Below are 26,762 nucleotides of genomic sequence, written 5' to 3'. Positions count from 1 at the left end.
ATTTCTACATTTCTGTTTGTTTCTGTCAAGATGGGGCGCTGAGTGAACATTAATGAGAAATTAAATGACATTTTTTGATTTTAGCAAACGGCTGCAATGAAACAAAGAGTGAAACATTTAAAAGGGGTCTGAATATTTTCCGTACCCACTGTGTGTATCTGGAAGAATATTACTTTAGAAAAAAAAATATTTTTAAAGGGGTTCATCGTCCATTATTTGCATTTACATTGGTCTTTTCTGTGTGTGTCTCTGTGTGTGTGTGTGTGTGTGTGTGTGTGTGTGTGTGTGTGTGTGTGTGTGTGTGTACTCACCGGGGTGCCGGCGAAGGGTATGTGGTCGCAGTTCTCTTGCCAGGAGCGGTTGAGGCTCAACACAAAATCCTGGAAGAAGGGATGAGTCTTGTTGAAGACGGAGAAACCGATGATGTTGACCCGTTGGTCCGCCACGTCGTCCAATCGGAGTAGAGAGAATTCCTGCAGGGCCCAACGAGGGGAGAGAGAAAGAGAGAGAGAGAGAGAGAGACATCGGAGCTGTCATAATTCACTTTGAATGACACCGATCGGTTCATCGAATCGATGTCAAAGGTATAAAAAAGAAAGAAAAAAAGGGCACGTGTCAAATGTGTTTACATCCGATTTAATCCGCCTCGCTCGGCTTTCATCAACTCCCATTATTCCGGCTGATTGCCGTGAGAAAGCCGTCTCCATTTGTTCATTCACACCATTTAGCGACGCATCACTGCACAAAACCATATGATATTCCTGACATGCATGTCCTAATTCTGTGAATATTAGATGGCAGTGCTAAAGGGATATTATTAGAGAGAGAGAGAGATACTGAGACAGGAAGGAGGGTAAAAAAACAAACAGGCCGATAGATAATTGAGAAAGTGAGATATAAAATACATGGCACGTTGGAATGCTCCAAGTTTAGGAGGAGAGAAAAGTATACTTGGTTATTTTTGCTTTTTGGCTCCAGGGAACAATGATGTGTTACTGCCTGGAGAACAGTATAGACGGAGGGGGGGATGAAGGTTTTTCCTTTGAAGGTTAATAGAGGTGTCAGAAAGTGGTACTCCCTCAGTGGGCCGGCTTATGACAACCAGACCGAGCCCAGTCTACCCGTCTGTCGCCGAGGCTGAGGGACTGATAAGAGGGGACGGAGCGGTAGAAAATAAAAAACGGAGTGAGTTAAGAGGCGACAGGTGACACCGGGGGAGCTGTAAGACGAGTCGCATGGATTTTGTAGGTCTGGATCGTGGTCGTCCACGGCTACTACGAATTATTCACACACTCTGTCATACTCATTGAATGCTGTTCATTCTGGTCACATGACATCTATTGTTCTGTCCATCCTGCAGAGGGATCCTCCTCTGTTGCTCTCCTGAAGGGTTCTTCACCCGTGAAAGGTCTATTTACTAATTTTCTCAGGAGTTTTTCCTGATCCGATGTGAGGTCAAAGGTCAGGGATGTCGTATGTGTACAGATTGTAAAGCCCTCTGAGGCATATTCATAAATTGTGATATTGGGCTATACAAAATAAAGTGAATAGAATAGTCGTGTTAGTACTTGACGATGTCTTAAGAGTCTCCTGAATGAGGAGACTCACTATTCTCACTGGTCATTGTTTGTGTACCCATTGAAAAGCGTCAATATTGGATATAAACCTCGTATATGTGTAATATTTTCCCTCTTTTTATGTTGGTTTTGTGACTATCGGGACTCATGGTCAACAGGCTGGACGAACAAGTAGAAGAAGTTAGAGGTGTTTATACACATCTGTGGTAAAATATAGTTTTCTCTTTCAAATGAAAAGAATAATCAAAGCTGTTAACTCCTTCCCTCCGCCAGGTAGAAACCCAAAACACATGTTGTAAATAACCCCATGAGAGGTTTATTGTTTTGTGTTGATTGCCTGTTTTTGTATCTCCCTTATTAGTTTTGATGTATGCCTTTTATATTGTATCGTTTGAATAATTTATAGACGTTTTGATCTACTTCCTCTTTATATTTAAATCAGACTTTTATTTTGATAGGTTAAAAGGAAGCACACTTTTATTTTAAGTTAAAATGCAAACTTGGCGGTATGGCTACGCATTTTATTTAAAGTTAAATGAAATAAAAACTTTATTTATATAATTTATAGACGTTTTGATCTACTTCCTCTTTAAAATTAATTCAGACTTTTATTTTGATAGGTTAAAAGGAAGCGCACTTTTCTTTTATGTTAAAATGCAAACTTGACGGTATGGCTACGCATTTTATTTAAAGTTTAATAGTTTTAATGGACCCGTACGAGGTTTATTCACCTAAAGAGAGAAAATAAAGAAGTTTTACCAGCAGTAAAATTCATATACGGGGATCCGTTACACATGCTACAGTTAGCTCGAGGAACGTGTCGACCGTCTCCTAGCTTACAACATCTAAGGCGCGCTGCAAATGAGATGAAAAAGAGAGAAACATGTCTTTTCATTTGTGAGAGAGGAGATTGTGGTCAGATAATGGACATTCAAACTACATGAGTAGCTCAGTGAATCAAACCACTGATGAGCAGGTTTAGGGGGGAAAAGGCTCTCAGACCAAGAGGAGCAGGGGTCACTCGACTGTGGAGACACCCGCGGGTGACTGCACCGACGGAAACTCAGGAGCAGGAGGAAGCAGCGGGGGCCGGACTCTGAGTGGGAGGTCTGTGCCGACCTCGCAGAAGAAAAACCTGGAAATCCCAAATGCTCCGCGATGCTCGCGCAAAAGAAAGAAGAAAAGAAGAAAAGAAGATAAACTCTGGGAACAAATGTGTTCCGGGCGAGTGTGGAGATGGACGAGAGGAGCTGCAAGGACATCACGAGAGAGGAGAGAGGAAAGCAACTGGAAATATATCTATATATATATCTATATATATTTGCGAGCTTGCAGTAGTTGTAGTCGTAGCGGTAGTTGTAGTCGTAGCGGTAGTAGTAGTAGGAGTAGTAGTAGCAGTAGTAGCAGTAGTAGTAGTAGGAGTAGTAGTAGAAGTAGTAATAGTAGAAGTAGTAGTCATAGTAGCAGTAGTAGTAGTCATAGTAGTAGTAGTAGTCATGGTAGTAGTAGTCATGGTAGCAGTTAGTAGTAATGGTAGTAGTAGTCATGGTAGTAGTAGTCATGGTAGTAGTAGTCATGGTAGTAGTGGTGAGTGGTAGTAGTAGTGGTCAGTGGTAGCAGTGGTGAGCATCATGGTAGTGGTAGTGGTAGCAGTGGTATGGTAGCAGTGAGTGGTGGTAGTAGTAGTAGCAGTGGTGGTGGTGGTATGGTGGCAGTGTGGTAGTGGTGAGTAGTGGTAGTGGTAGTGGTGGTAGTTAGCAGTGGTGATGGTGGCAGTGGTAGTGGTGAGTGGTGGTAGTGGTAGCAGTGGTAGTGGTAGTGGTGGTAGTGGTAGTAGTGTGGTCATAGTGGTAGTGGTAGTGGTGAGTGATGGTGGTGGTGGTAGTAGTGGTGGTCAGTGGTAGCAGTGGTGGCAGCAGTGGTGGTGGCAGTAGCAGGTGGTAGCAGTGGTGGTGGTAGTAGTGGCATGGTAGTGGTGGTGGTGGTAGCAGCAGTGGTAGCATGGTAGTAGCAGTAGTAGTAGTAGCAGTAGTAGTAGTCATAGTAGTAGTAGTAGTCATAGTAGTAGCAGTAGTAGTAGTAGTAGTAACAGTAGTAATAGTAGTCATAGTAGTAGTAGTAGTAGTAGTAGCAGTAGTAGTGGTAGTGATCAGTAGCAGTAGTAGTAGTAGTAGTAACAGTAGTAATAGTAGTCATAGTAGTAGTAGTAGTAGTAGTAGCAGTAAACACACACAGGCAGACGGTGATGTGTGCGTGATCATGTGACGCATAAAAGACAAATTATTTGAGTTTACTTCAGAGTGAACAGTCTGCAATTATCATTTGATAAAATATCCTTTAATTCTACTTCTTTGTTCATAAGCTCAAAGGATAAGAACGTAATATTACTCAACACCGTGGATCAAATGAAACACGTTTTTTGTCGTGTCCTTTTTGTGTCTTTGGCTTTTCCTTGTGGGCCCGTAAGCCTTTTGGGACTCGGCCATATAATTACTGGCTAAGTGTCCTTTCATAGATCATTAGAGGCAGAGCAAATGAGCTTCTCATTAAGTGTGTCCCTCAAGGGTGCCCGTACGTATGCATGTGCACACACACACACAAGCACTGCAGAGTGCATGTGAAAATGTAATCCTTATAATTCAGTGTACACACACACACTCACACATGCACACGCACACATACATACACTAAAGACTAAGGTCACCCAAGTATCCTGAGGCTCTCTCTAAAGTAAACTACTGTAATGTATGCTGAATTCCTCGGCTTTCGATTCCTCGGCTTTGCACAGCGACACACACACATTTAAAACACACACACACACTTAAAACACACACATTTTAAATACACACACACGGTCAGACTCAAACAGAGACATGTGAGAAATATGCTCTCTTGCATACTAAATAGTTAGTATGAGCGGAGGTGAGTTGCTTCCTCAGCGGTGTGTGTGTGTGTGGGTTTGTGTGTGTGTGTGTGTGTGGAGGGGGGAGGGGGGAGAGAGGATGAAAAAAAGGTAAAGTTGAAGGGTAGAAAAGAGCATGGGAGAAACCAACTGTCAAACCTACTGGGGTAGACAGGGTGAAGGAAAGGAATGATGGAAGAGGAGGAGAATGGCGAGATTGGCAGAAAGTGTGTGTGTGAGAGAGAGAGAGAGAGAGAGAGAGTTGAATAAATGGAGAGAAAAGGGTGAGAGATTAAAACAGACCTTAAAAGCTGCGGAGGTGAAAGAGAAAGAGATAGATGGGGTGAAAGAGAGAGAGAGAGAAATAAAGAGAGAGATATGTAGAGATGGGGGGGAAAGAGAGAGAGGGCGTGAAATAAGGGGGGAGAGAGGGGGAGAAAGAGAGAGGGGGAGAGAGAGAGGGGAGAAAGAGAGGGGAGGAAAAGAGAGAGGGGGGAGAGAGAGAGGGAGGGGGAGAAAGAAGGGGAGAGAGAGAGGGGGAGAAAGAGAGAGAGAGGGACAGAGAGGGAGAGAGAGAGAACAAAGAGGAGAGGGAGTGCCAGTCATCTGCTGTTCAGGTGGAGGTCGTCGGCATCAGGAGCCAAAAACACAAGCGACCCAAAAAACTGTTGTTTCTTCTCCTCTCTTCTTCTCTCACTCTTTGTAACAGCCTCACGATCTGGAGTCCCCCGTCACTTCTCTCTCTTTATTCCATCGTCTCCTTTTCTATTCCCTCAACGTCTCTTTAGATCCGTCCAGTTTACTAAACACGGACCACTCACTCACACACACACACACACACACACACACACACACACACACACACACACACACACACACACACACACACACACACACACACACACACACACACACACACACACACACACACACACACACACACACACACACTCACTCACTCACTCACTCACTCACACGGACAGCACCGCCCCGACGTGTGACCGCTTGGTGTGTTATGGAGCTCCAGGAGTGAGTCATGAGGTGCCGGGAGGAGGATGGGGGTGACGCTGGTTCACGATAGTCATGAACCTTGTACCCCATCATCACATCATACTCACACACATTAAGCTCGTCCAGTGTCAGCCTCTATAAGAATCCACCATCCTAAAATATCCAGAAATGAACCCGCCCTTCTCTCTCTGCATTGACCTCATCGTCCCCCTGAATATGATAGAGATGCCGAGATTAGAGGGATTTATCTAATTCACCACGTTCTGCAACCTCCTGTCACACCGGCGACGTCTCAACCAGAGACGCTCCGCCGATAGCCGAGACTCTCCGGGGCTCGATATTAAGGATTTATCGTCAGGCAAATGGGAGAAAGATGGACTCGCCCCGCCGGACCGAACGAACAAGAAACACCGAATGTCTTCATGTGACACGCCGCTCGTTCCTCGGCTGTCTAGTTGAATAAATACAGATTTAAACTAGAATGGGCACTCGGTAGAGCGCATACCTTCGCATATTACAAGATTGGGCATTGAATTATGAACATTTTGGCATTAGTTGCATGCCAATTGGATAGAAATTGACCGTGCTATGGTAAAAAGAAGATTTTGACCTTTCCATGACCTTGACCTTTGACCCGATCGATCCCAAAATCTAATCAAATGGTCCCCGGATAATAACCAATCATCCCACCAAATTTCATGCGATTCGGTTTAATACTTTTTGAGTTATGCGAGGAACACACATACAAATAAATAAATAAATACACGGCGATCAAAACATAACCTTCCGCATTTTCAATGCGAAGGTAAACATGTATTTCTACCCCATAATGTCTCAATCAGAATACCTTGATTGACCAATCAGGAGAATCCCTGTATTTTATGTGCGGTTTCTTACGATAAGTAACTAAGTTTCTGAGAGGTTGTTGCTAACGGCTTAAAGAAGTAATATATACGACATTTAGAGCATTATTATAACATAAAATGTCTATTCGCTTTGTACAAATATAGTGGAGAAAAGAGGAAATGCTCTTCCTCTGTGTAAATAACCCCATAAAATGTTCATTGTTTTGTGCCTTTCATATTGGGTTGTTTGAATAATTTTAGAGATGTTTTAATCTACTTTTCGAGTTCCATGGGACTTTTGTTTTGAAATGTTAAAAGGAAGCACACTTTTAAAAAATCTTAAAATACAAACTTGACGTTACGGCTACAGATGTTACGGACGGATGCGCATCTTATTTAATGTTTAATAGTTTTAATGGACCCGTGTGAGGCTAACGCTCTTACGGTGGTGACAAGGCGGTGATTATTTAAGAGTTTGGGTTCATGTTTATTCAGCGAAAGAAAGAAAATAAAGAAGTTTCACCAGCAGGACGTTTCACGCCAATTCATACACGGGGATCCGTTACTGTTTGAGTTGTTGTGTCCACCGGCTCCCCCGCAGGTCACAACTGGTATCTCCCGTTAGCTAACCATCTATATTCATAAATACAACCACTGTTGATATGTTGACATTGTATGGATGCTTCTTTTTTGTGCGCATGGAAGTAGAAATATATATTTACTTGTCCAAAAGGCATCCCTGTCTCCTCAAAATGACGTTCCCATACGACTAAAATGCACTATTAATGTTTATAAATTGTGGTTTGCAGTTTTAAACCGACGTGACTTTAAATGTTTATCGTTCTGTTGAAATATAAACGACTCTTGGAGCCGTCGTCTGTGTATTTGTGACACCTCCATCGACCTCACCCGTCTCCTCACTTGGGCCTCCGCTGAGTTTTATTCTGACAAATATTTGTGAAAAGGTCAAACACACAAAAAAGGAGAAAAATGGACTTTCCTCAAAAAACATGAATGACAATGCAGTTTTATAGTACGGCCCATTATTTTTAGTTTTACTGTGAATATGTAATACTCAGTGTTTCAACGACTTTGTGACTGAAGAACTTTTTTGCAGCGGCATTAAAGTTAATGAAGTTTGGTGAACTGCCGTCAATGAGGGCGTCGACTCAGAATAATGTCAAATGAGACCGAACAGAGACGTGAAGCTGGGCATAACTCACGGGCATAATTTGTATTCAGTATTCAGAAGGTTACGTACGATTTATTATGCCATACTCGTGAATCACTTATTGAAATACAAAACCAAGCCGACGTCGTACGATTCCATCGCGATTTTACGAGTTCGCAATTCCACAATAGAAGTAAAGCTTTTAACGACTTATGAACTTTACATTTTCCCTCATATATTCCATCCTCTCTCTCTCCCTCAACTTTTTCCTCTTCCTCCCCTCCCCCACTACCTTCTCCACCCGCTCCTCTTTTCTGCTGACACATCATTTATCTCTGGTCCTGACGTCCTTGACTAACGAGGTGCCACAACGCTCCGCTGCCTGATCCCATTCCCCCGAATCGTCTCAAGCCTCTCATCAGCATCATCACGCAGCTTTACCCCCCCGTCTTCGTTTTTGTTGTTGTTGTCATACCCGCTTATGAATTTGACAGCTTTTCAGGCTTCCGTTTGTCTCTTCCGTCATATGTTGATACTATAAATCTGGAGTGGAGAACACAGGCGAGGAGGAGTCGGTGTCCTCCCGTGACGAGCGGCATTACTGCATCTCGATGTCGTGATTTACGGTCTCATGTTGCATCCTTCTCTTTCATCTTCCCTTCCCTGTACACATGTTGCCCGTCGTCACCTACCTAACATAAAAGTCATTTTTTGACAACATTATTTTTTTTCTCTTCCTAAATCCTCTCCTCATGATACTGGCCACCACTGGTAAATTTGACCCCTGTAGTATAATATATCAAAATATCATATGATCAATATTTGTATATATATATATATATATATATATATAACACATTTTATTTTATTTATTTTTGTCTTTGGATCTATATGTGTGTATGTATGTAGGTATATATATGTATATATATATATGTTTGTATATATATATATATGTTAAGATATCGAAACACATACAAAAATTTAATAAATATGTTTGTGTTTTCTGAAGAAACTGTAAAACATTTTAAATGTTTGTCTTTGGATGTTTATTTGTGTATGTATCTATGGAAATATATATATATAAATATATATATATATATACCTACATACATACATATACATCCAAAGACCAAAACATAAATAAATAAATGTTATGTATATATATATATTTATACATATATATATATATACATATATCTATATACATATATCTATATACATATGTACATATATATATATACATCTATATATATATACATATATACATATATAACTTCGCCCTGTTTTATTGGATTTTTTTAGATAATTACATCTGACATTTTTGTATTTGTTTAAAGTTATTATATCTAAAAGAATGTAAAAAGTAAAAGTGAAAAATATAGACATGTGGTCAAGTTTTTTGTGTTTTCTGAAGAAACCTGTAAAAATGACGGATGCCGTTATCTTAGGAAGGTGACGCTGTGTTTGTTTGCGTTAACTAATACATGCCAATAGTCCATGTATCACCATGGTCTCCATGGAGAAGATCAATTGGCCCTCATTAGAGCTAATGATCGGCCGGGCGGCGGTGATGTCATGCTAGAAAAAAAACGAGGGATCCCTTTAGATGCTGATCGGGGGAGGAGGAGGAGGAGGAGGAGGAGGAGGAGAACACAGGCATCGCTCAGATCCTATCAAACGTTGTGTTCTTTTTTTATTCCGTGTGATAAAAGCTTATCTTTCCTCTCTACCTTAAATTAAATCCACTTAGTACCGTGACGTTAATATCCCGGCTTTTTAATTGCTCGATCTAATTGATGTACCGTGGCCTTCGGGGTCAGAACAGAGAGATTAAGGAAAACAAGAGCACGGAAACCCGCCAGCTCCGAAAACTTAATGTTACACTCACAAAAGAGCCGCACGTAATCGTCTGACGGCTTCGTCCACACACACACACACACACACACACACACACACACACACACGCGCACAGACACACACACACGCACGCGCGGGCAGCCACGTTAGCTCTGCACTATGGCTTCCTCCGTCTAAGTGATTTGAATCCGGCGATCCGAGCCACTCGGTTGCATAAATCACGTGGGCTCGGCGGGCGACTCGTCGTGCGTTTGACTGGATGTCGTTTGAAGGTCAGGTCAGCGCGACATCGGGCCCGGCGGCGCCTTTCCCTTCGTGATGTCACTTTGAGTCTTGAAGACAGCGTGCAGGGTTCTTCCATCTAATTCTCACAAACACACACACACACGAAAACAGTCAAAAACACGCTTTCACACACAGTGCCGGCTGACATATTATTCCTCTCTGCAAAAGCGGGGGGCATCAGTTGAACCCCTTCCCCACAACCAACACACTCACATACTCACACACACACACAGACACACACACACAGACACACACACACACACACACCCCTCCATCTGTTTGTTTTGTTCTTCATGTTTCATTTCCTCTCCACGCAGCCGTGATCCCTCTTGTCACGGCAGTTATTGTCATGCATTTGTGCCTGAAGAGCTGCCGACACTTCCTGACTGTCACACACAGATACACACACACACACACACACACACACACACACACACACACACACACACACACACACACACACACACACACACACACACACACACACACACACACACACACACACACACACACATATATGGATGATACTACTTAAATGAATAAACTCAAGTACATGCTCACCCATAACATCCCAATTGTCTACTCCACTCATGCAGACATACAGTTGGAACATTATTATCTGTCTGTCTGTCTGTATACAGTATATATATATATTATTTATACACACATACTTGTAAAATATATAAGTATATATATATGTATTATATATATGTATATATATTAATATATATATATATTATTAATATATATATATATATATATTAATATATATATATTATAGTATATATAATAATAATATATATACATATATATAATAAATAAATATATATATACGTTTATATTTTACAACTATGCGTGTATAAATATATATATATATATATATATAATATGTATTAATATCTTTTTTATTCCTGATCATCACCATTACATATTTAAATATTTATTCTCATATTAGTCTGAGTTGATGTCAGGTTTGTGATGGCCGACGCTGTTATTCTAATCTCGATAACACCAATTATTTCACAGACACCGCTGCGCTCCACCGACATTTGTTCTCGGCCAGTTGGAGTTTCAGGTCCGACATGCAAGATGCTTCCAATTACCCCCCCCCCCCACACACACACACACACATACACACAAAAATACTTTTTTAATTGACTGTGCCACTGAATGAATGCCTGCCTCCAGGACCTGCTCAAAATAACGCCCCAAATATTCTCTCTGTGTCTTATTCCAACAAGTTTGCTTCTTTCACTTTTTTGTCTCCTCTCCTTTATCGATCCCTCTTTCCTCACTCCCAAAATATACCTCTGGGCGCCTCTGATGTTGATTACAACGGCGTCTCGTTAATACGGGATTCAATTTAAAGTTTCTCGTGCCGGTAAAGTTTCTTGTTCTTTATCTGTGAACGAATGTAAGAAACACTACTGAATAAATTAAATTAAAAATAAAGCAAAGGTAAAGAAGATGTATTAAAACATTTAAAATTAAAGTCTTGTCAGTCAAACTGCTCCAGCGGGCAGCCACCGTGACCGTGAAACCGATTGGGGTTTAATTAATTCCCCTGCACGGCTTATGTAAAGTTCATATTTCCCTGTTTAGACACAGAGTTTAAGAATCAATCAACTGAGTAATAGAAAAGGTAATCGGCTACGTGGACGTGACAACAGAGAGCTGCCAGACGGAGTATATCAACTTTATTATCGTCTTTATTATGTCGCGTAAGTGTGTGTTTTTCCAAATAACGCCTCATTTAATATGCACATTTACATAATTGAGAATTAGATTTATTGTGAATACTAGTTGCGATGAACACAGCTGGAATGCAGCTGGATGACGGCTAACTTTGAGGTTTTTTACCTTCGCATTGAAAATGCGGAATGTAATGTTTTGATCGCCGTGTATTTATTTATTTATTTGTATGCGTGTTCCTCGCGTAACACAAAAAGTTTTAAACCGAATCGCATGAAATTTGGTGGGATGATTGGTTATTAACCTGGGACCATCTGATTATATTTTGGTATCGATCAGGTCAAAGGTCAAGGTCATGAAAAGGTCAAACTAGTCTTGAATCGGATGAAATTTGGTGGGATGATTGGTTATTATCCGGGGACCATTTGATTAGATTTTGGGATCGATCGGGTCAAAGGTCAAGGTCATGAAAAGGTCAAAATCTTCTTTTTACAATTTTTATCCAATTGGCATGCAACTAATGCCAACATGTTCATAATTCAATGCCCAATCTTGTGATATGCGAAGGTATGCGCTCTACCGAGTGCCCGTTCTAGTATTTGATGCATTTGTCTTTCAGTCAGAGGATCGGAGGTTCAATTACCGCCATGCCCTTGAGCAAGACACATAACCCTGAATTGCTCCCTCTACTGTGTGTGGATGTAACATGTAAAGTGTCTTTGAGTCCCTTGAAATGCGCCATATACATTCAAATGGATTATTATTATTATTGCTGCACCAAATGTACGTTTTTGATTTTGTCATTTCAAAGTATTTTCAAGACCGAGTTGAGCCCCAGGAGTTGGAAAGGAAACTTGTTATCTGGAATTAGGATTTATAGTTTATTGCCCTGCCAGTCCAGGTTTGTGATAAGGACACGGTGTGTATCCTCAGGTGTGTATCCCTCGGGCCCCGGCTCTGCCGCTGACCCTCTGATCCACCTGCAGTGTGTTTACGTCCATTATAAACCGTCACCGGATTTAAATGTAAAAGTGCTCAAGTTCACGGTTCATCGCCTCGTCGTCGTCATCGCTCACTCCTCAGCCAACTTGTCAAAAAGCAGAACACTTTGTTAGATCCTCTGGTCGCCTACAAGAGTCTAAATCTAAAGCTGTGTTTGTTGCGAGTAATCGCAACGCTTTACTCGCAGCGCTTTAATCGCTACGCTTTACTGGCAATGCGGTACTCGCAACGCTGTACTCGCAACTCTGAATTCGCAACTCTGTATTTGCAACTCTGTACTCGCAACTCTGTATTCGCAACGCTGTTCTCGCAACGCTGTATTCGCAACGCTGTATTCGCAACGCTGTTCTCGCAACGCTGTACTCGCAACGCTGTATTCGCAACGCTGTACTCGCAACGCTGTACTCGCAACGCTGTTCTCGCAACGCTGTTCTCGCAACGCTGTACTCGCAACGCTGTTCTCGCAACGCTGTACTCGCAACGCTGTACTCGCAACGCTGTACTCGCAACTCTGTACTCGCAACGCTGTTCTCGCAACGCTGTACTCGCAACGCTGTACTCGCAACGCTGTTCTCGCAACGCTGTACTCGCAACGCTGTACTCGCAACGCTGTATTCGCAACGCTGTACTCGCAACGCTGTACTCGCAACGCTGTATTCGCAACGCTGTACTCGCAACGCTGTATTCGCAACGCTGTTCTCGCAACGCTGTACTCGCAACGCTGTATTCGCAACGCTGTACTCGCAACGCTGTATTCGCAACGCTGTACTCGCAACGCTGTACTCGCAACGCTGTTCTCGCAACGCTGTACTCGCAACGCTGTATTCGCAACGCTGTATTCGCAACGCGGTACTCGCAACGTTTTACCCTCAACGCTGTATTTGCAACGCTTTACTGACAACGCTTTACTCGCAACGCTTTACGGAGGAGCAGCTCAACGCTGATTGGCTTTCCCGACTCGTCGTCGGGCGGATTTTCCGCCAAAGTTGAAATATTTCAAATCGAGGCTAATTCTTGGGCGAAAATGTACATCTAATGCAACCACTCATGTCCGTTGACTTTGCTCACGGGACCTAATCGCGAGAAACATTCTCAACGCTTTTGGTGTTGAACGCAGCTTCACAGTTCACAAAACACGCGCAGAACATTAACACGAAATTTTCCACATTAGCGAGAGTTGCGTGTGTGTGTGTTTATGTGTGTGTGTGTGTGTGTGTGTGTTCTCTCCACGCGCGTGAAGAGTTTTCTAATGAGAGAATATTACGGACGACGCTCCATTGACACAGTTCGTTACGCTTTATATCCGATCGCACAGACGATTAACAACCCGAGTGTCGCTCATGTCTTCATCATTTATCTGTTGCCTTGTACACAATGAGGCGCAGCAGCTGTGGTGCATCACTGCTGCTGAAAGCCACTCAAAGCAACGCATGTACATGTTGAATAAGTTGTAAAATGCTCACGCGGAATACTTTTGGTATTCACAAAAAAAGGGAAATTTTTCTTTTGAACGTCGCGTTCTGACTTCTGACATTTTCTCACAAAAATAGAGTATGTACGTGTAATTCTGAGGGTTAACAGGTGGTGACGTTGACACATCACAACATTAGAAATTGATTGAAATTCATGAAAAACGTCATAAAAATGCATTTTAATATCGAGCATTTTCTGCGCCGCCTTCGTGGAGAGAGCAGCGACTAACGCTTAATAAGCGAGTCCAGCTTCCTTCCTTGTCAGAACTTTCCGGCGATATCGAAACAAACGCTGGAGAAGGCTTCATTACCATAAAATTACCCCCCCCCCCCCATGTCTAGACGATTGTACTCCAGCCTAATATCTTCCACGTCGCAGGCTTGATCTGCAGCTCACTGTCGGGTCTCCTTCACAAAGTTGAAATTGCTCGCCAATTTTTTGCCAATTTTCTCCACTCGACATCCTCTCGCAATCCTGTGTCCACCTGCTGCCACTCGCCCCTTTAAGCTCCACCCCTTTCCATCCATTCTTCCTCTTTCTGCCCTTTTTCTCTCTAATCCACCGTGAACCCGCCATAAACCGTAACTGTGTAATAAACTGAAACCACGGCAACGCAGAATCACAAGCCCAAAAAAATCATTTGGCTTTTTCCACACCGCTTAATGTGAAATCTAATAACACCTACATGCACGCTTCTATTAAAGTGGGGATTTGTACTAGAAGCTACACTGGAATGCTTCTCCGTGGCTTCAGAGGACGCAGATGCTCCGGTGTGAGCAGATGTGCTCCTTTCACACTCGCGAGGTTGTTTCATTTCATGATGAAAGGAACCGTGTGTGACACCGGCAGAACAGGAACATCAGATTAGTACGTTGGAAACATGTTTTATTTTTACGTTTGAGCTGTTTTATGGTTTTTGTACCAAAGAAAAATCTTTTTTTTTTTTTTAGGACCGTTAGAATAATTCTCTTCTGTCCCGCTGCCAACACCGCTCTCTTCCTACGGCACACACACACACACACACACACACACACACACACACACACAGACACACACACACAACAACAACAACTGCCGATACATCTCAAGTCTCTTTTTTGGTAATTTCCTCGCTCCTCTGCTCCGCCATATTTTGTTGGCCGCCCCAAAAGCTCTAGCTTCTGCTCGGAGGGATCTCTAAGGAGCCAGGAGGGATCTCTGAGGAGCTAAGAGGGATCTCTAAGAAGCCAGGAGGGATCTCTAAAGAGCCAGTCGTGATCTCTGAGGAGCTAGGAGGGATCTCCGAGGAGCCAGGAGGGATCTCTGAGGAACCAGGAGGGATCTCCGAGGAGACAGGAGTGATCTCCGAGGAGCCAGGAGGGATCTCTAAGGAGCTAAGAGGGATCTCTAAGAAGCCAGGAGGGATCTCTAAGAAGCCAGGAGTGATCTCTGAGGAGCCAGGAGTGATCTCCGAGGAACCAGGAGGGATCTCTAAGGAGATAAGAGGGATCTCTGAGGAGCCATTGGTGAGGATACATTAGCAGCCTTCCCAGACGTCTATTAACAGCCGAGCCCCCCCCCCCCCTCATTGATGATCAGTTTTGATTGGACGCTGAGTCCATATTTATCAAATGCACAAAAGTTTGCAAATAATTAACAGATAACAAAAAACATACAGAAGAAAAGGGAAACAATTTCTATACGTTGTCAATTAATTACCATTTTTAAATCAGCACGAGGAAGTGTGATGGCGTATTGATCGGTGACTCACGTCGTCTTTAACTAACCCTCAACGTCGTTTATTGGGTTCATCTGTTGTGAACACAGAGGCCTCCAATCGGTGACATCATCGATGTGTTGAGCCCCATCGTGTCTTTGCAGCTCTAATCAGCCCGATCATTGTCTTTGATCACGACTCGGCCAGACCGAAGGAATCCAGACGGGAGTCGAACCCGATCGAGCTATTAAGTCGTAATACTTTAACGACGTCGTTAAGAACATTCGGACACTAAGACATCAATAACCGTTGCGTTATGTTAATGAGGAGATTCACCTACAGCCGACTCTTCTGCTGTCCTTCTCAAACTTTGATTGATTCCGATTATAACGGGAATGACGGAGGACCCAGACAGAAAGTTAGCCGTTTCTTTTTTTACGATATTCAATAAAAAATTTAATATTTCTTTTTTAAATCCAGCTCATTCCAAGAGCTTTACACCACCAATGCCTCCACGCTGGAGATCTGAGGGAAGCAGCCGCGCTGCCCCTCGTGCTTGGCTCCTCCCCTTAATGAGAGTGGGTGGAGCCTTCTGGCTGGACCGTGCCCCTCCCCCAGCCCTTTACTTAAAGGGGTACACACAGGAAACGTGACCTCTCGTCTCTGGTATCCCCTGATACCACTTAATTATTCACTTAAATACACTTAAAAATACTTAAATACACTTAGAAATATACTTAAATACACATACATACTTGTAACTCTTCATTTTAAATACACATAAATACACGTAACTCTTCACTTTACATGCACTAAATTCACTTAAAAATACTTAAATACACTTAAAAATACTTAAATACACTTAAATGCACTTAAAAATATTTAAATACAAGCAACTCTTAACTTTAAATACACTTAAAAATACACTTACAAATACTTAAATACACTTAAAAATACTTAAATGCACGCAACTCATCACTTTAAATTCACTTGTCACTTTAAACTGACGTCCACCGGTTAAAGTCCTGAAACCTGCCCGTCTGTGCACTTTATCTTATATATTTATATTCTTGATTCTCACACTGTTGTTGATTGTCGTTATTGTTATTGTTTACCGCTGTGACAAAGGCCTTGTATGTGAAAACATAAATGGCGATAAACGTTTCTGATGAATCCATCGTCGGCCGCTTTAGAAAGCCGGGAGCAGCTGGCCCATCGGTCTGCTGCTCAAAGGGGCTTCGGCACGCAGAGAATCAAACCGCCAACCTCGTGGTTAGCGCTCCACCCGCTCCACCCGCCGCCGCCGCCGGCCGCCAGCTGCTCTTTCCACCGTAAAAGGAGCTGCGCTGCAGATGATCTGGCAATCGAATATGAATTATCATCCTGTTTTGTTATTCTTTTTTCAGTTTTTGTCGTGGTGGCGGCCTTCGCCCCCATCGCCGGGCCGGCGCTGGCAGAATCGGCGACGTTGTCGACCGGGTTACGGGCGGAGCGCGAGAATTCAACAGGACGACACTAAAAACTTTATCTTACAAAACAAAATGGAGATTAAAAAAAGGGACACAATAAAACGAGTCATTCAAAAAAAGCTTTTCCTGACGGCCCGTTGACGTCCGCATGGCCCGACGCCGGGAAGAAGAGATTCTTCTGAATCACTTGTTTTATTCATTTTTGAATAAGCGGTTTTTTTCTTCTGTTTTCTGCGACCTCATAGATTAACTCTCTCTCTCTCGCTCTCATTCTCCGTCTCTCTCTTTACCCCCACCTCTCTCTCTTTCTCTCCCCCTTTCTCCCCCCCCTCTCTTCCTTCCCCTTTCTCTCGCTCTCATTCTCCATCTCTCTCTCTCTCCCCCCCCCTCTCTCTTTCTTCCCCTCTCTCTCTCTCGCTTTCATTCTCCGTCTCTCTCTTTCTTCCCCACTCTCTCTCTCGCTCATTCTCCGTCTCTCTTTCTTCCCCTCTCTCTCTCTCGCTTTCATTCTCCGTCTCTCTCTTTTCCCCCACCTCTCTCTCTTTCTCTCCCCCCCTCTCTATCTTTCTCCCCTTCTCTCTCTCTTTCTCTCTCTCTCTCTTCTCCTCCTCTCATTCTCCATCTCTCTCTCTTTCTCCCTCTCTCCTCTCTCTCTTCTCATTCTCCCTCTCTCTCTCTCTTCTCTCATCTCTCTCTCCTCTCTCTCTTCTTCTCCCCTCTCCCTCTCCCTCTCTCTCCCTTTCTCTCTCTCCCTCTCTCTCTTTCTCTCCCCTCTCTCTTCCTTCCCCTTTCTCTCGCTCTCATTCTCCATCTCTCTCTCCCCCCCCTCTCTCTTTCTTCCCCTCTCTCTCTCTCGCTTTCATTCTCCGTCTCTCTCTTTCTTCCCCACTCTCTCTCTCGCTCTCATTCTCCGTCTCTCTTTCTTCCCCTCTCTCTCTCTCTCGCTTTCATTCTCCGTCTCTCTCTTTTCCCCCACCTCTCTCTCTTTCTCTCCCCTCTCTCTCTTTCTCCCCCCCTCTCTTCCTTCCCCTTTCTCTCGCTCTCATTCTCCATCTCTCTCTCTTTCCCCCCCCCTCTCTCTCTTTCTTCCCCACTCTCTCTCGCTCTCATTCTCCGTCTCTCTTTTCCCCCCAACCTCTCTCTCTGTCTTCCCCTCTCCCTCTCTCGCTTTCATTCTCCGTCTCTCTCTTTCTCTCCCCCTCTCTCTCTTTCCCCCTCTCTCCCTCTCTCGCTTTCATTCTCCGTCTCTCTCTTTCTCTCCCCCCCCCCTCTCTCTCGCTTTCATTCTCCGTCTCTCGCTTTCTCTCCCCCCCTCTCTCTCTTTCCCCCCCCTCTCTCTCTCTCGCTCTCATTCTCCGTCTCTCTCTTTTCAATCAAAACAACCACACATAAGTAACGCAGCTTGTTACTTTTGAAGGCTTCTTTTTAAATAAATAATAATAATTTTTTGCCCTTTTTCTTGTGCTCTCAGCTGTTTATTCCTCCCGTTAATATTCAGCTGGGATGTGACTGAATAACTGGAACACATCGACGGCTTCAGAGTCCAAACGTATGCCTCCGTATGCAATATTCATGGCGTGTGGTGTTTTTTTTTAGGCCTCCTACGAGCTTCAGGATTATCCAAGTGCCCATTCTAGTTGGACCTTTTTTCTAGCTGATTATAATGGGTTTGAATAAATGGTTTTATGCTCGTTGAACGAAGAATTTAAAAACAGAAACATCTGGATGAATTTAAGTGAACGCAACAGAAAAACTATCTTAAAACATCCATGTATTCATATTTTGGTGCAAGGAAATAATTAATTCAAGCTAAAGCTTTGTCAGCAATTGAGTTTGGTGATATTGTACACATTATATGAATGTTTATCTTCTTTGAAAATGTTAGAATATATATACTGGATTTTACATTAGTTGTTTATTATACGTATTACAAGTATTATTATTTATGAATTGTAAAATAGTTGCGATTTATTAAAAAAAATATTACTTCAATCAAACTACAGTCTAAACTTGAGTGTAATCAATTATGTCCTACATTTAAAAAACTGGCATTTTGTCACTGCATTAAAAAAAGTATTTATTTAATATGTGTTCCTGCATGTCTTAGAGCAGGGCTGTCAAACTCATGTTCACCGTGGGCCACATCAGCATCATGGCCGCCCTCTTAAAGGGCCGGAAACACTTTATAAACTCTCTTCGCATTAGATTATTGTTTATTTGATTGCAACATTTTGTACATAAGAAAATGTCTCTTATATTACAACATGAATCCATTACATTTGAAACCTTCAAAATATATGCACGGGAAAGGTTTCTTCAATTTCTTTGAGAAAAGGGGATCACGTGTCTTTCAGGCCATCAGGGGCCACATAAAACGATGCGGCGGGCCGGATTTGGCCCACGGGCCTCGTGTTTGACACCTGTGTCTGAGAGCATCCACTGAAGCAGATATGAACACACACACACACACACACACACACACACACACACACACACACACACACACACACACACACACACACACACACACACACACACACACACACACACACACACACACACACACACACACACACACCTGGTTAAGATTTTAATATCTTTAGAAATCCAGAACAAACAACAACACGAGGAGAGGAGACGCAGCATTCTGTCAAACTGAATGGAAAAAGGACCAGATGTAGGACACGATGTAGGAGACGATGTAGGACACGACGTAGGACACGACGTAGGACACGATGTAGGACACGACGTAGGACACGATGTAGGACACGATGTAGGACATGACGTAGGACACGACGTAGGACACAACGTAGGACACGATGTAGGACACGATGTAGGAGACGATGTAGGACACGACGTAGGACACGACGTAGGACACGACGTAGGACACGATGTAGGACACGATGTAGGACACGATGTAGGAGACGATGTAGGACACGATGTAGGACACGATGTAGGACACGATGTAGGACACGATGTAGGAGACGATGTAGGACACGATGTAGGACACGATGTAGGACACGATGTAGGACACGATGTAGGACACGAGGTCCCAGGACACGGCAAAAAACACGACGTAGCTAGGACACGACGTAGGACACGATGTACGACACGACGTAGGACACAGTGTAGCTAGAACGTGACGTAGGACACTGTTTAGGACACGGCACAGCTAGGACACAATGAAGGACACGGCGTAGAACACAACGTAGCTAAGACACAGTGTAACTAGGACACAGGTCCCAGGACACGGCAAAAAACACGACGTAGCTAGGACACGACATAGGACACTGCGTAGCTAGGACACAGTGTAGCTAGAACGTGACGTAGGACACTGTTTAGGACACGGCACAGCTAGGACACAATGAAGGACACGGCGTAGAACACAACGTAGCTAGGACACAGTGTAACTAGGACACAGTGTAGCTAGGACATGACATTAGGACACGGTGTAGAACACAACGTAGCTAGGACACAGTGTAGCTAGGACACTGCGTAGCGAGGACATGACATTAGGACACGGTGTAGAACACAACGTAGCTAGGACACAGAGTAACTAGGACACAGTGTAACTAGGACACAGTGTAGAACACGTAAAGTACCTACAGTTCCTCTGCTGTTGCCCTCCAGCACAGACAGCAGAGCAGAGTGACGAGTGGAGGACGAGCAGGGGATCAAGAAAGAGATTAAATAAAAGTAGACGTGCAAGAAGTGACGACGTCAAAGGGTCTGTGGAGGAAAACATGAGTGTGCCCCCCCCCCCCCCTCTTATGACTCCTAAATCAATCTTTGATATGAATCATCTCCACTGTGCGCTGTTAGAGCAAAGTGTTTCCAATCTCATTCATGTCCATTAGGGAGCAGATATATCTGCTAAGTTTACTATTGCGTCACTTTTCCCTCAAGCCCCCTATCTGTGTGATCTAGAATCCAAAATCTGCACCACACACACACACACAGCACAACATATGATGTAAATCAGTATTATTTTAACTAAATGTGCTATTAATGGAGCATTCATTCAACCGATTTCTGTCACCACACGCAACATCCAGTATGAAGTATTACAACGCTGCATTAAGCTTGATTCACACGGTTAACGAGTCGCTTTAAACAAATGTGCACTGGTCCGCGATATGATTTCATCATTGTGAGCTCATGAGAGGAATTTTTTTCTTTTTCATAAAGCCCCTCCAATCAACTGAGCAAACAAGAGCAGAACACGTTACAGAGTGTGAGCTCAGATTGCACGCCGAGCGGCGAACCAACCACAACCGTCGTGAATCATAAATCACCTGCAAAAATACATTGACTAAATGCATGTTGCGTGAGGAAGATGATGACCTCATCGCTCATTCCCTGACACCTTGGCTGGGCTTTTCCTACAATCCTAACCGAAGAAAAATGGTCAGCAATACAATAATTGTCCTCTGCGATCATAATTATAATAAAGTATGTCCAGAAGTGCACTTCAACCAACGCAATGAGATTTAATCATTATGAAACAGTTCATGAGCATTAGAGAATAGATTGTTTTCTTTTTCTAAGGCCCCTACTATTGAACTGAGTAAACGAGAACATATATATATATATATATAAATATATATATGTGTATATATATATACATATATATATGTATATATATATACATATATATAAATATAAATATATATATATATATATATATATATATATATATATATACATATATGTATATATATATAAATATATAAATATATATATATATATTGTTCAGTTCATTGAAACAGGAAAACAAAATGGAGAAAGGAAGATGATGACGTCATCGCTCGTTCAATAACACCTTGGCTAGGCTTTTCCCACAATCCTAACTAAAAGAAAAAAGCTGCAGCAATAACAATAATTGTCCTCTGCGATCATAATTCCAATAATAAAGTATGTCCAGAAGGGCACTTCAACCTTTAACTTCTTAATTTGATCCATTCAATCAAATGAAGAGCAACAATTAAAGTGCAGTACCGTAGTCCACCTGCAGGTGTGAAGTCTATATTGCTCACCAGAGATGTGAAGATGTAGGTGTAGTAGACCGACAGCATCCCCAGCTCCGACGCCTGCGGGGAGAAAAGACAAGAGGGGACAAGGATATGAAGATTTGTGTCTTTATTACGTAAACGACTACAAAATAAAAAACGTTGCTCTCAAAATACAAAAAAAATTTGCTCTAAAATTAATAATATTCACTCTAAAAATGTAAATCTTTGCTCTCAAAAGAAAAATCGTCGCTCTCAAATTAGAAATCTTTGCTCTTAAAAAAACCGTTTGTTCTCAAAATTAAAATCTTTGCTCTCAAAATACAGTTTTGCTTTAAAAAATATATATTTTTCTAAAAATAAAAATATTTGCTCTCAAAATAAAAATATTTGCTCTCAAAATAAAAACTTTTGCTCTCAAATAAAAAATCGTTGCTCTCAAAATAAAAACCGTTTCTGAAAAAATATAAACATTTGCTCTCAAATAAAACATATTCGCTCTCAAAATAAAAACGTTTGCTGAAAAAATATAAATATTTGCTCTCAAATAAAACATATTCGCTCTCAAAATAAAAACGTTTGCTCTCAAAATAAAAACTGTGGCTCTCAAATGAAAAATCGTTGCTCTCAAAAAAAACTTGTTACTGAAAAAATATAAATATTTGCTCTCAAATAAAACATATTCACTCTCAAAATAAAAACTTTTGCTTTCAAAAAAATAAAAAGTTTGGACGTAGTGGGCCGGGCATACGCTGCTGAATGAGCGAGGAGTTTCTATTGGTGGGTTTGACTAAGGGAAGGGAAAAGACAAATGAAAACGGAAGAGAAAGAAATTGTAAAAGAAACAGAAAGCAGGATAGAGAAGTCGAGAGGTTCGATCTCCTCCACTCTGCAGAAGACGGCCCTCAATGGAGCGATTCACTTCTGAGGCGCATTAGCATGCCGCTCGACGCCGTCTTCAGTTCGATTAAATCAAAGTCTCGGCGAGGATCCGTCGTGAAGGACGCGCTGAACTTCTCATAGTTCCATTTCACTAAAGTCGTTAGCGGAAAAAAAAGAAAAGAAAACCATCGAGCTCGGGCCGCACGCTCCTGTTTAATCACACATTATGATTAAAATCAATAAATGTCAAGTAGATTATATATTACACCAAAACTCATCATTCAACCCCTGAGTGGAAGTCTTCCTGAGTATGAATTAACCCAAACATCCTTCCACACCTGGCTGCGCTGACATTTACATATTTACATCAGGAATAGCTTTCACCGCGTATTCCTCACGGTCCTGCAGCATCGGCTGATATTTATCTGTCATGTGTGTGTCGGTGTGTGCGTCACTCAGCTCACTCTGATAAAGTGTTCTGAAGTAAACAACTGGTGTCGCTCTTTGTGTTGTTGTTTACATTCAGGACGCCGACCGGAAACCTCTGGATGCTCAAACCTCCGAGAGGCGAGAGCTTTCATCCGACGCCGCTTTGGATGTTTGCTGTAAACAGACGACTGATGGGGGGGGGGGGGGGGGGTCACGGCGAGGAGGAGAGAGAGAGACATAAAAGGAGACAAGAGAGAGAGAGAGAGAGGGCAAAAGAGGGCGAGAGAGAGAGACATATATAGAGAGAGAGAGAGAAATGAGAGCGAGAGACAGAACACGAGAGAGAGAGAGAACGAGAGCGAGCGAGAGAGCGAAAGCGAGAAAGAGCAAGAGAGCACGGGAGAGAGCGAAAGCGAGAGAGCTAGAGAAAGAGAGGTAGAGAGAGAGAGAGAGAACGAGAGAGACAGAGAGCGAGAGACAAAGAACGAGAGAGAAAGAGAGAACGAGAGCGAGCGCGAGAGCGAGCGGGAGAGAGAGCGAGAGAGAGAGCGAGAGCGAGCGGGATAGAGAGCGAGCGCGAGAGCGAGCGCGAGCGCGAGAGCGAGCGGGAGAGAGAGCGAGAGAGCGAAAGAGGGCGAGAGAGAGAGACATATATATAGAGAGAGAGAGAGAATGAGAGAGACAGAGAGCGAGAGAGAGAGCGCGAGAGAGAGCGAGAGAAAGAGCAAGAGAGCACGGGAGAGAGCGAAAGCGAGAGAGCTAGAGAAAGAGAGGTAGAGAGAGAGAGAGAGAACGAGAGAGACAGAGAGAGAGAGACAAAGAACGAGAGAGAAAGAGAGAACGAGAGCGAGCGGGAGAGAGAGCGAGAGAGCGAAAGAGGGCGAGAGAGAGACATATATAGAGAGCGAGAGACAGAACACGAGAGAGAGAACGAGAGCGAGCGTGAGAGAGAGCGCGAGAGAGAGAAAGAGCAAGAGAGCACGGGAGAGAGCGAAAGCGAGAGAGCTAGAGAAAGAGAGGTAGAGAGAGAGAGAGAGAGAGAGAATGAGAGAGACAGAGAGCGAGAGACAAAGAACGAGAGAGAAAGAGAGAACGAGAGCGAGCGGGAGAGAGAGCAAAAGCGAGAGAGCGAGAGAGCTAGAGAAAGAGAGAAAGAGAGAGAGATAGAGAAAGAGAGCAAGAGAGCGAAAGCGAGAGAGCGAGAGAGAGAGGGAGAGAGGAGGGCGTACGAGGCCAGGCGAGGAGGCAGGTGTGAGGAAACAAAGTGAACGCTTCTTCTGAGGCCAGAGATCAGAGAGCAACTCCATATTCAGCCTTAAGAGACAGACGAGAGAGAGAGAGAGAGAGAGAAAAGAATAGAAAGAAAGACAAAAAAGACTTCCCACTGAGGGCTCCCGTTGCTCTCTAGCCCAGGGTTGCCATGGTTGCCATGGCGACTGAATGGCCACTGATGGCAGCCTGCACACTTGATTGAGGTGAGAGATTGAGGCCACTGTGAGCCAGAGACTATAACATCCCTCCATCCCTTCATCCCTCCATCGCTCCATGCCTCCATCCCTCCATGCCTCCAGCCCTCCATCCCTCCGTCTCCGTCTATTGTCCCCTCCGCTCCCGCCATCCGTCCACCGTCCTCCAGAAATAAATGAGGCGCGTCCTGATTACCGAGACGCCATATGCCGCCGCCTTCACACCCTCACCGTCCACGCTCCCAAAATCATCCTTCATGATGTCATCGAGGCTCGTTAGGAACATACGGCTCCACTCAGGAGGCGCATGGCGGTTTTAGTAATGTTTAGTATTCATATGAGCCATTGGCAGACAGGGACAGGTACTTTATGCTGCAGAGAGAAATGACGCCGCCTAAGTCCTCGATTCACACAAAGAATATGACACACGCCATCCTGCTCTTGAGTTCCACAACACGAACTATAAACTAGACGAAATGGGCTCCTTCATGTTATGAGTCATCTCACTCTTATTAATCCACTTAGCTCTCCACACGGGAGATGAATCATTGGAGGGAAACTCCACTTATTGCTCTCATCCATATCATGTGACGCAACAGGTGAGTTCGACAAGATTGCCTCAATTCCTAAATTCTGTAACGGTGTCAAAAAATTCGATGATTTCCCATAACCTGTCTTCTCATTCAAAACAGAAAATGGAATAATAAAATGTTGTATACGTTCCGCACATTTTCTATCGTCTGGTGAATACAACACGTTTCCTTTTACAGGTGAAAACTGATGACTCTGCAACTTCTTCTTCCAGTTAAATAAATCATTCTCCGTGGATTAAATTACGTTGAAGCCTTCAACGCTTCTTGCCGGTCGGCATTTTTCAAGTTCTTTCTTCTTTTGGAAATGGATGGATGTTGGAGATCGGTTCAAAGCCACGAAGCAGATGAAATGAAGTTATGTAATGGTTCTTAAATGGTTCTTTAAAAGGCTTTGAGGTTCTAGGAAGAACCATCACCTACTGGAGAACCATTTTGGCGTTTGAGGCTCCATTATAGGTTATTTGAAGAACTGGTACTTTAAAGAACCCTGGGTTGGAAGGTTCTTTGTGGAACCAGAAATGGTGCCTTAAGAACCATTTCAAAAGGTTCTTTGAGACACCTTTAAAGGTTGTTTGAAGAACTCTTTATGGATATGGTTCTCTGGTTTAAAAGGTTCTTAGTGGAACCAGAAATGGTGCCTTAAAGAACCATATTTTGAAGGTTCTTTGAGACACCTTTATAGGTTCTTTGAAGAACGCTTGAAGGAAATGGTTCTTTAAAGAACCCTGGTTTGAAAGGTTCTTTGTGGAACCAGAAATGGTGCCTTAAGAACCATTTTAAAAGGTTCTTTGAGACACCATTAAAGGTTCTTTGAAGAACTCTTTAAGTATTTGGTTCTCTGGTTTAGAAGGTTCTTTGTGGAATCAGAAATGGTGCCTTAAAGAACCATCTTTTGAAGGTTCTTTGAGACACCTTTATAGGTTCTTTGAAGAACTATTTAAGGACATGGTTCTTTAAAGAACCCTGGTTTGAAAGGTTCTTTGAAGAACCAAAAATGGTACCTTGAAGAACCATTTCTTGAAGGTTCTTTGAGACACCTCTATAGGTTCTTTGAAGAACTATTTAAGGAAATGTTTATTTAAAGAACTCTGGTTTGAAAGGTTCTTTGTGGAACCAGAAATGGTTCTTCTCTGGCATCACCCTGAAGAACCATTTTCGGTTCCAGATGCCACCTCCATGTCTCTGTGAGCGTGGATAACAAGGAGCCGAACTGACCCGTTCCAAAATGACGTGCGACATGGTGGCGTTGGCGTCCACGATGATGGTGGCCGTCTTGTCGTCCCGGATCTCTTTGAGGAGCGGCGTCGGGTCGTTGCTGTCGTCGAGCATGCGCACCGACAGCGTCTCCTTGGAGATGAGGAACTGCCTCAGGAGCTGCTCCAGGTTCAGTAAGCCTGTCGGTA

At 43.2% G+C, this 26,762-nt stretch overlaps 1 protein-coding gene across 1 annotated transcript in view; it reads right to left on the bottom strand.

Annotated features, from left to right (window-relative positions):
- The window catches only part of LOC130211330 (glutamate receptor ionotropic, kainate 4-like), a 90,082-nt gene that overhangs the window by 11,188 nt on the left and 52,132 nt on the right, over positions 1-26,762 (bottom strand). The window contains exons 5-7 of the mRNA XM_056442069.1: positions 26,575-26,753; positions 22,017-22,070; positions 312-473 (exon numbers count right to left, since the gene is read on the bottom strand). Of these exons, the coding sequence (XP_056298044.1) occupies positions 312-473; positions 22,017-22,070; positions 26,575-26,753 (395 nt within the window). The remainder of the gene's footprint in view (positions 1-311; positions 474-22,016; positions 22,071-26,574; positions 26,754-26,762) is intronic.

Source organism: Pseudoliparis swirei, chromosome 20, assembly GCF_029220125.1.
Source record: "Pseudoliparis swirei isolate HS2019 ecotype Mariana Trench chromosome 20, NWPU_hadal_v1, whole genome shotgun sequence".
Lineage (NCBI taxonomy): Eukaryota > Metazoa > Chordata > Actinopteri > Perciformes > Liparidae > Pseudoliparis > Pseudoliparis swirei.
Note: the sequence above shows the minus strand (reverse complement) of the source record. Positions and strands in the feature narration are given on the sequence as shown.